Here is a 10,814-nt window from a genome sequence, read left to right on the forward strand (position 1 = left end):
TTGGTCGGATGGTTTCGTCTGCTTGGGGAATCCGGTACTACTTGTCGTCTAGCCTCGTGGTCCGGACGGAAAACTCCGAATACTGTGGTCGCTATCCAGGCAGTATTGAGGGAAAATGACACGTGGACTAACATGTGGGGAGGAGTCCCCACATTATGTATGTTGCAATTTGTGGTTTTTGGGTCTTTGGCTAAACAAGCTATGTACAAATTATCAATAAAACATTACCTTCCCTTCAATCTATCTATGTTTTGTGTTTTTTATTTTTTAAAATAAAAAGTAATATTTTTCCTTTTTTTTTTCCGTGGCAAATTGATTACAAATTAAGTGAGAAATAAGGTATTAAATTCATTAATAAGTGTAATAATTTTTAAAATAGTTTGAAACTCAAATATGGCTTAATTAATTTTAAAAATTCATACACAAAAACTAATCAACAATTACTTTTCGTTTATTCTATGCATATACCGATATTTGCTAATTTAAAACAAGATAAATGGTTAATAAACTAAGTGAAACTTCACACATTAATTTATTAATAAGCCTATTAATTTTGAAATGATATGGAATAGATAATCAACCCAATTAATACTAGAAATTTATGGACTAAAATTGGTTTAGAATGAATTTTATATTTCTTCTCAATATATAAATATATTGATTTAATATAGTAGATTTGTTAATAGATATACTAATTTAAAAAATAAGTTAGAACTCATAAAAAGATCCAATCGATATTAGAAAATGATAAATCAAAACTGGTATAGTATAACTCTATTATTTCTCTCTAGCTTGCACACAACTACACTTTTTTTAAACTTTCTGACTAGATAAATAGTAAGAAAGTGCACACTTTATTAAATGCACATTTTAAAAAAAAATAAAAATAAAAATAATTTTTAAAAACAATTGAAATTATTTATCTAAATAAGTTTTTTCTTTTTAAACTATTTCTAAAATTAACTTATTAGTGTTGGTTTAGATACACATTTTATTTTTTATTTTTAAAAATAAAAAATAATTTTGACTTCTATAGTGGATAAAAAATATAGTAACTTTTATATAAAAATTATGAACTTAATTATTTTAAAATTCTAAAATTTAAAAATTAGATTCTAGCAACTTTCTAAATTTAGAAATAGTAACTAGCTTTTACAGAATTTTTTTTGGAAGATGTCATTTAACGGTAATAAATGCCAGTTATAAATCCATCATCAAGAACAGAAGTAGAGTTCAATAATGGAAATGGCAAATGTAAACTCTTGGAAGAAGAACATGGGGAGACGGAAGATCGAAATAAGAAAAATTAAGAAGAAAAGCTCCTTAGAGGTCACCTTCTCCAAGCGTCGAACTGGTTTTTTCAAAAAGGTTGACAAGCTCTACGTTCTGTGCGGTGCTAAGGTCACCGTCATTGTCTTCTCTCCAGGTGGGAGGGCCTTCGTCTTTGGTTACCCCATCGCGAATGTTGTCGTTGATCGCTTCCTCAAGTGTGACACCGACACCAGCTCACGTGCAATTGGGTATGCAACACATCGTTATCTTCTTTAAGTCTTCTCGTCTTGCGAAGCAGGGACTGTACCTATTGATCACTCTTTTGCTAACGTCTTTCCATGCTTTCACTCCAGTCGAAGTAGCCTTCACTACCCATGGCTGAAGATCGACTCCTGGAGGTTGTTGACATCCCTAATCTTTTCCCATAAACAACGCCAATTGTTGATGCAAGGTTAATTGGAGTCAGATCCTCCTTAGGTTGTGCTTCTCATAGCTTCTGCCCAATGATGGGGGAACTGGGTGAGCTTCTACCTTGCATAAAGGATATTCGGACAAGTGGTCCAGGCACGCCTCTCCGAAGCTTAATTTAGACAAAGATAGGTTAAGCTCTTTCAAAGAGAGAATGAGTAGGACAACTTAAGTGTGCGTACCTTGTTTATGCTTTTAGGAGGGTTTTTATTGTGCTCAGGGGAAAACCATTGTAGTGTTGACTAAGCACTTTGACTATCTCTGTAATGATGACTGTCTTGTAGGTGGTAGGACAATCATTACAACTTTAAGCGGCTGGCAGGTGCCGTCAGAAGATATGTCATGATGCTTATCCATGCAATCGCCCGTCCCTTCAACCCTTAGAGGTGTGGGGTTATGTGTGATAATTAATTGACATGGACTTGAGGGTTGGGAGAAGTCTCATCAATCATTCCCATGCCAGATGTGAATGATTACACATAACAAGGGGGCCTTCAAGGTTGGTTAGATGGTTTCGTCCGCTTGGGGAATTCAGTACTATTTGCCATCTGGCCTCGTGGTCCGGAAGGAAAACTCTGGATACTGCAGTCGCTATCCGGGCAGTACTGCGGGAAAATGACACGTGGAAAGGAGCCCCCACAATGTTGCAATTTGTGGTTGATGGGTCTTTGGCTAAACAAGCTATGGACAAATTATCAATAAAACATTACATCCCCTTCAATCTCCATCTATGTTTTGTGTTTTTTATCTTTAAAAATAAAAAATAATATTTTTCCAATTTTTTTCCTAGGCAAATTGATTACAAATTAAGTGAGAAATAAGGTATTCGATTCATTAATAAGTGTAATAATTTTTAAAATAGTTCAAGACTCAAATATGGCTTAATTAATTTTAAAAATTCATACACAAAAACTAATCCATAATTACTTTTTGTTTCTCCTATGCATATATCGATATTTGCTAATTTAAAACAAGATAAATGGTTAATAAACTAAGTGAAACTTCATACATTAATTTATTAATAAGCCTATTAATTTTGAAATGAAATGGAATAAATAATTAACCCAATTAATACTAGAAATTTATGGACTAAAATTGGTTTAGAATGAATTTTATATTTCTTCTCAATATATAAATATATTGATTTAATATAGTAGATTTGTTAATAGATATACTAATTTAAAAAATAAGTTAAAACTCATAAAAAAGATCTAACCGATATTAGAAAATGATAAATCAAAACTGGTTTAGTATAGCTCTATTATTTCTTTCTAGCTTGCACATAACTACAGTTTTTTTGAAACTTTCTTACTAGATAAATAGAATCCAAATCAAGTGAAACTTAATGTTTAGGTTATTCAACAAATGTATTAATTTTTAAAGTAATTTAGAATATAAAGCTTATAAAATTAGTACTTTTAATTTCTCTACCATAAGGGATTCAAAATGCTATATTGGTAATTGAATGACACAATGTAGCGTTTTATGGATTTATTATTTATTTAATAAAAGTTCTAGTTCTCTTTCTATCCATTCTATGCATTACATTTTGTGAGCATTTTAAGTTGACATTTTTTTCATTGTACATGACTTAGGTGCATTAGTAGTTACACAGAAGATCCAAGTCATGGGTTTTTTGGAAGTGGATGATTTGTTCATAGCTGATTCATGGACTTAAACAATCCATTTGAGATTATAGTGTATTACATCCTAATTGAAGGGATGATTGGTATAGATCATTGAAATAGGATTCCTATGGAGAATACATCGGTATGTATGATTACACATTGAATAGAACTTATGGTGAGTCATGATGTATCACTATTGAGTAGTTATGACCTCATCAAGTTATTATATTGTATGATCTCTCAAGTATCTTGAGAGAATATTGAGCTTGTGCTAAAGTTTGTAGTGATTTTAACCTATGAGCGAGACCTTAAAGTGGTTGTATATTCCCTATGGATTGAGTTATTATTGATGAAAACCGGTGACAACAAGTATTCTCAATTGAAGTACCATGATATCTCATAGAGACTGAAACATTATGTCCCCTTAGGTGATCTTAAGGAAGTATGTTCAAGAAAATTATGATTGTAGTAGTTCTTTAACTTGAACTTGGCATGTGCTCTTTATGAGTTAAAGCATGTCAATTGATCACACAGTAGAAGGATTTGAGACTTAAGGATTATAGAGGTAATATTGAGAGGTTGATAGTATTCAACTTTCCAGATTACAAACATTCATTTATGGGAAGCTTGCATATAATGGATTGTAGACCACAAACTTGACTTCTTGTATCTCATTATAATATACATAAAATACTATAGTGTAGTTGACTTTTTCTAATTGGGTGTTGAGTTAACTTCAGAATTAGATTTTAAGGAAGCTAGTATTTATTTGTGGGTTGGTTCTAATGGTTCCTGCTTGAGCTCGTATTTCTTGATGGCATAGTTTATAAGGATTGTTTGATTTCTTTATTCACTTGTGTGCATTAGGGAATTTTGATAAATGCACAATATTGCATGGGAGCTTGTGAATGTTCTCTTTGGATATAGTGGATTGCACAAGAGCTTGCATATAGTGGATTATAAACCACAAACTTGCCTTCTTGTATCTCATTGTAATAGACATAAGATAATAGAGTGTAGTTGACTTTTTCTAATCAGATGTTGAGTTAACTTTAAAATTGGATTCTAAGAAAGCTAGTATTTGCTTGTGGGTTGGTTTTAATGGTCCCCACTTGAGCTCATATTTCTTCATAGCACAGTTTATAAGAATAGTTTGATTTCTTCATTCACTTGTGTGCATTAGGGCATTTTGATAAATACACAATATTGCACAAGAGCTTATGAATATTTTCTTTTGATTGAGCTAATTGATGAATTAGAGTCCAATAGAGCTAATTAATCAATTAGGACCCAAGTGAACTAGTGTAATTGACCCAAGCCTAAGATAAACTTAAGTCATATAAGTCCACTAGAAGCTTATAAATACTCCCCTTTAAGGGTTAAGGCTATAGTCTTACATTTTATTCAATAAAATAAAGAGAAAAAGAGTAAGTGAAAGAGAGAGAACCATAACCACCAACCTTAGAGAGGATTCTACTAGAAGTCCTGAGATTCAAGGACATTTTGATTTCTTTGTTCACATGTGTGCATAAGGACATTTTGGTAAAAATATAAGGAAACATAAGAGCTTATGAATGTTATCTTTAGATTGAGTTAATTGATTAATTGGATTAAGTGATCTAAATCCAAGATAGGCTTAAGTTACTTAAGCTCACTACAAGCTTATATAAACCCCTTTAAGGGTTAAGACTTAAACTTTTGAGAGTCTGATCTTCCTATTCATTCAAAAAAGAGGAGCATCCTAGCCACCAACACTTTAAGAGGATTCCATCCTTTTGCATGGTAGGATTTGGAAAGAAAGTCATTGGGAGAAAGACTCTTGGATTGCGAGATCTACATTGCATATAACATATCTTCATCAATAATAATTGATTTGAAAACATCCAAATCACTTGTATGTTTTTATGAGCACCTAGATCTATGTTCAATGTTTTGAATGATTCTATTGCCTAGATCTAGTGTCCCTAGGATAGTTCTGCATGCACTAAATAATCCAAGGCTTGGAATGGAGCAATTAAGAGATTCCAACACATGGGAACCCTATTTCGATGACTAAATCCAGTCATCATTCCAATTAAGAAGTAGTGTATTATAGTTTCAAATGGATTGACTAAGTTTATGAACCAATTATGAACTAATCATCTATTTGTAAGGAACTTATGACTTAGATCTTTCGTGCAACTCCTAATGCATCAAAGCCATGTACAATGTGAAAGATTCTAGGCTAGAATATTGATAGTGTAATGCACGAAACAAATAGATAGAATGGGAAAACATGAATCTTATTAAATAATAAATCCAATAATTGTTACTTGATATCATGGTTTTAAGCATTTTATCTTGATACCTACAAGAGTTCATGATGTTTTACAAGATCCACGTACATTGGAAAATTGCTATGGAAATAGAATATCAAGCCTTGGCAAGAACCAAACCTACATACTTATTTTGAGCCCCTTAAACAAGAAGATTGTGAACTACAAGTGAGTGTTCAAATTGAAACCAAACTTTGATGGCTTAGTAGCTTAACACAAATCTTGTTTGGTTGCCAAAGACTATCATTAAGATCTTGATTTTGATTTCAGTAATATTTTTATTAATCCCAATATCAAACCCAATATTATTAGAGTTGTTTTTAACTCTAGCTCTGGTTTGGGGATGGAGATAGTTAGATGTGAACAATGCCTTCTTTGATGACATTCTCTAAGAAAAAGTCTTCATGGATTAACCTATTGGAGTTTGGCAAATTGATGGCTTAGCATATTTGTAGACATCAATGGGCTCTTTATATATTGAAGCAAGCCCCTTGGTTTTGGCTTTGATAAATTAATGAATTCTTTGCTTCAATTCAAGTTCCATGGCTCCAAAGCTAATCAATTTTGCTTTCTTAGTTTATGTCTTGTGAAACACGTCTTATGTTTATGTCTTTAGTCTATGACAACATATTGATCACAAGGAGTGACATCAACAAAGTGAATTCTCTTATCACTCTTTTGAATAAAAATTTTTCCCTTAAAGACTTGGACAATCTAAGTTACTTTCTAGGAGTTGAGGTACAACACACTCAAAATGATGAACTCTTACTATCATAAGGCAAATAAATCATTGATCTCCTCCTTAAGATGAAAATGATCAATGTGAATCCTATTTTTACCCCTATGAGTACTAGCTCTCATCTCTTAGCTTATCAAGGAGAACTTATTGCTAATCCCACTTTATATCATAGCATTGTAGGAGCACTCCAATATGACACCGTTACTTGACTAGAAATATCCTTTAGTATAAACAAGGTGTACTACTAATTTAGGCATGACTTTTTAGATTCTCATTAGAAACTCATCAAGAAGATCCTAAGCTATCTTAAATGAATAATTCATCATCTTGTTCTCTTTAAGTCAAACATACTTAGATGTCGATTAGGCAACTGATCCTAATGACCAAAAGTTAACATCGGGTTAGTATAAATTTCTTGGTGATTATCTAATTGCTTGAAGCTCTAAGCATTAACACATTGTTTCTTTCTCAACGTTAGAGAAAAGATTAAGCCTAATATCTAATAAACTTAGGTTTCTAACACAACTAATATGCTTCTTGTCATTCTTGTCCAAGTGAGAATTCTCATCTTAGGATTATGTAAATTCTAGTATGAATAACTATCCATTCTTTACACGATAAGTTATCATTCCATTCCTCTATAATTCTTCTATAAAGAATTGTAAAATTATAGGAGAATTAACATAAATAGTTGTGCATCAAATTCCTTATATTTTCCATTTTGGCATAGACTAGTACTAACATTCACTCATGTAAATACATCTCCATAGTGATGTTTCAATCCCGCCCCTTGATCAAGAGTGCATCTTGGCCATCTTCGTACCATCTAGAATCTAAATAGTAGCATTCTAACCATATGAAGCCAATTTACATTGTTTTAAATTTAAAAGGAATTCAAGCTTGCACTTGTAAGAAATTGAGAATTGATGGAATTTTGTATTATGAATTTTAAAACACATAGCTAATGATTGGTCTTTATGTAATATGATCACTAAAATAGTGAATGTTGTAGTAATTAGTAACTTTAACTGTCAAGCCCCAAAACCCGCTCCAAGGGCATGACAGTCATTTCACACTTCAAGTCCAAAAGCTCAAAGTGGAAACAACACAAATATTCATATTGTAACTGGAAATTTACCAATTACCAAATTCATGTTCAGAGTAGTAGAACAAAAATTCTAAAATCTCCAAATAATAATAATTTTTTTAAAAACTAACACATCAAACCAAGTGTTATTGTCCAAATAACTCCAAACTCAAATAATACTAATGGAAAACAATTTTAACATCTAAACAATGCTAAAAAATAAAGAGAGTTTTGACATATGTCCTAACAAGTCAATTTCCCCTCCTAACCTTCACTCCTCGCCCAAACTGAGGGTACCTAGAAAATTATAAACAAATGGGAATGAGCTCAAAGCCCAATAAGAAATATTAATACAGTTTCATAGATCAAATAGTTTCAACCATGCTTACAAATAGGAGATTTAGTGTATAATCATTTTCATAAGAACGTTTGAGTACAAATATGCTAATACATTTTAAGGTGTTTAACCAAACATTTTCATATATATCAAAATCATTTCATATTCATTTCAAATAAAATACATTTCAATTGTTTTCACTCTATTTATCAAATAACAAATAATGCTCATTTAAGTGGGACTTTACAAATAGGTGGCTAGTCTCAAATGTTCCTTTTAAGGTGGACGGAACCAAACACTACTAATACTAGTAACCTCTAACCAAACCCCTAGAGGCTAAGGTTCAAATCAATTATATTTCCCACCATGAAAATGTAAAGGTCAACTATTATATCCCGTTGACAAAGGCAAAACAAAACAGAATCAAATTTTTTATTTTATTTATTTTAACTTACAAAAGCAAAAAATTTCCAAATATTTCATTATAAACAAAATAAATGTTATAACACATTTTTCTATACAAAAATATATTTGATTCATACTTAAAAGCAAAATTAACAATTACACATTTCAAACAACATATATATATATATATATATATATATATATAATTATTTTCCTTTGCAAAATCTGTATTAATTTCCCTTACCTCAAAAGAAATCCTTAAAAACTTTGGAGAAAAATAATTTTGGAAAATCTACTCTTCACCTAACAAAGTATAAGAGAAATTATAGATTCGACAATCCTAAAATATTAGGTATTCAAATTAATGTTTTTAATTATGAAAGATAATTTAATTTATTCTTATTTTAAAAAAATTAATAAATTTCTAATTCATATAAAACTTAAATTTTATTTTCAATTTATTTCTTAGGACACAACATAATTTAATTAAATTACAATTTATTCTACTAATTAAATTTTATACTATTTATTAACTTAATATTTATCATTAATCTAATTATAATACTTTAAATTTAACTAATTTGTACTTCACCTCCTTTTTTTATTTATACTTAATTGATTCTATCATTTTCATTTTTTTTTTCCAAGCACAACTACCATAACAACCCTCACACAACTACTAATATAATATATATATTTAAATAAATAAAACATCCACCCACTCACACACTCCACGTGATGCCTCTTTATTAATATGAATATTATTATCTCCGTCAACCTTCATTCTTCCACATGCACACATTCTTTTTTTTTTTTTTTTCTTTTTTTTTCATCTAAAAACTTAAGATTTCGTATTTTCCAACAATAAATCAACTCATAATCTTAAATTTCCAATATTTTGATATTAAAACGAATTAAACAAAAGTAAACTAACCCTAATCTAAATTAAAAAAATTTCAAAGAATATCTAGCGTGTTCAGAACTAAAATATAATATATTAATTTAGGATTAGAATCTTACTTGGAAAATCTGAATTTCAAACTTTGAACCTCTAACCCTTGAACCCTACGATCTTCAATTTTCTAATTTTGGTTGATAGGGTTTTCTGAATAAAGAAGACAAGAGGAAGATCTAATTTATATCTAGGATTAATAATTGTAAAAGGACTCTTTCACCCTTAATGAATTTAATTAATTAATTAATTGTTTTATAAATTACTATTTTACCCCTGAGTAAATTTTGGGGTGTTACATTAACTCTTGTTCTTCCTGTATAAAAGACCAAAATCCATTGTATGTACCTTTCACATACTCAACCATCTGGCTTAATTGCCGCTCAAAAGACACTATACCCTGCAGGATCATGGTCTTCAATAAGTATATATAATGCCATGGCTAGCTGCAATAACAATTCAAAGTTGCCAAAAACCATAACACCAATATTATTTCAAGCACAAGATTCGAAAGTTAACTTAAAACACAAGTTTAACGACTGAATTCTCTACTGAAAACTTCAACAAGAATTCAGAAACTTCAGCATAGTTTGATAAAATTTTCTATTCAAGCCAATGACTTATTTCTCTACTCATTACTTCAAGTCATGGGGAATGATATATATCAGTCTCATCATCAGTTTCTTCAGTTGGTGGTCCATTGGCATCTGACATTGAAGAAGAAGAAGAAGAAGACGCAGCAACAGCCTCCTTCTGCAACTCCTTGGATCTTGCCTCCACATCCCTCTTCAGTGCCTCGAGCTTGCCTTTCAGTTGCAGCAACTCATCCCTGCTGAGTCCATTGATATAATCATCTGATTTTTTATGGGCAACATCAAGGACCTTCTCAGCTTTCAATTGGTTTTCCACCCCGTGGAGTTCCCAACGAAGCGCAGCCATAGTAGCCCCATGTCTAGAGGCTTCATGCGGGAGGTACTGGGGATTAACTCGAGGGTCTTGGCTAAGAAACCGATTTATAATGGATTCAACAGAAGGACTACCGAAAGAGTGAACAATATTTCCTTGAGGAGAAAAGACTACTATGGCAGTATCTGCACCACACAGTATAGAAAGCTCAGCTGCTTTCTTGAAAAGCCCTCGCTTACATTTGGAGAAGACAATTCTTCGCTGCTCCAAGTCTTGTATGGGCTGTATTTTCGTCTCTCTTTGACCCAAGCTTCTTCCCATTGAGGACATCTGAGAAACATAATACATATATTTAATGTAATTTCATTATAGACTTGTACTAATTTAAGTACCATTTTTGGATCTTAATCAAATGTTAATTGGCTCCTACATTCACTTCTTTTTTCTTTTTTTTTTCTTCCCATGAAATGCTATGTTCATAATTATGTGGCAGTGACATTTTAGAAGGAAATCAATGTGAGAAAGTATACTAATCATTTATAACACAATGATAGACTATCATTTGCATCTTAAGAAATTCTTTAAAGAAAAGAAAAGAAAAAAATCTAATCAATGGAAATTTTATGATCTTTCATATTAGGGAGAGTATTTGCTCTACGTTAACAATCTAGAAAAGCAAAAATGAAAAGGAAATTTGAAGATTTA

The 10,814-nt window shown here is 31.3% G+C and overlaps 2 protein-coding genes across 2 annotated transcripts; one reads left to right on the plus strand and one right to left on the minus strand.

Annotated features, from left to right (window-relative positions):
• The first annotated feature begins 1,239 nt into the window (after positions 1 to 1,239).
• Positions 1,240 to 1,548, plus strand: LOC117923116 (agamous-like MADS-box protein AGL23). The gene has a single exon (XM_034841359.1). It carries the CDS (start codon positions 1,240 to 1,242, stop codon positions 1,546 to 1,548), a length of 309 nt encoding a protein of 102 aa, XP_034697250.1.
• An 8,300-nt stretch (positions 1,549 to 9,848) lies between these two features.
• LOC117923117 (agamous-like MADS-box protein AGL29) lies at positions 9,849 to 10,430 on the minus strand. Its single transcript, XM_034841360.1, has one exon. The coding sequence runs from the start codon at positions 10,428 to 10,430 to the stop codon at positions 9,849 to 9,851; it is 582 nt and encodes a 193-aa protein (XP_034697251.1).
• Positions 10,431 to 10,814: the final 384 nt, after the last annotated feature.

Source organism: Vitis riparia, chromosome 10 (genome assembly GCF_004353265.1).
Source record: "Vitis riparia cultivar Riparia Gloire de Montpellier isolate 1030 chromosome 10, EGFV_Vit.rip_1.0, whole genome shotgun sequence".
Lineage (NCBI taxonomy): Eukaryota > Viridiplantae > Streptophyta > Magnoliopsida > Vitales > Vitaceae > Vitis > Vitis riparia.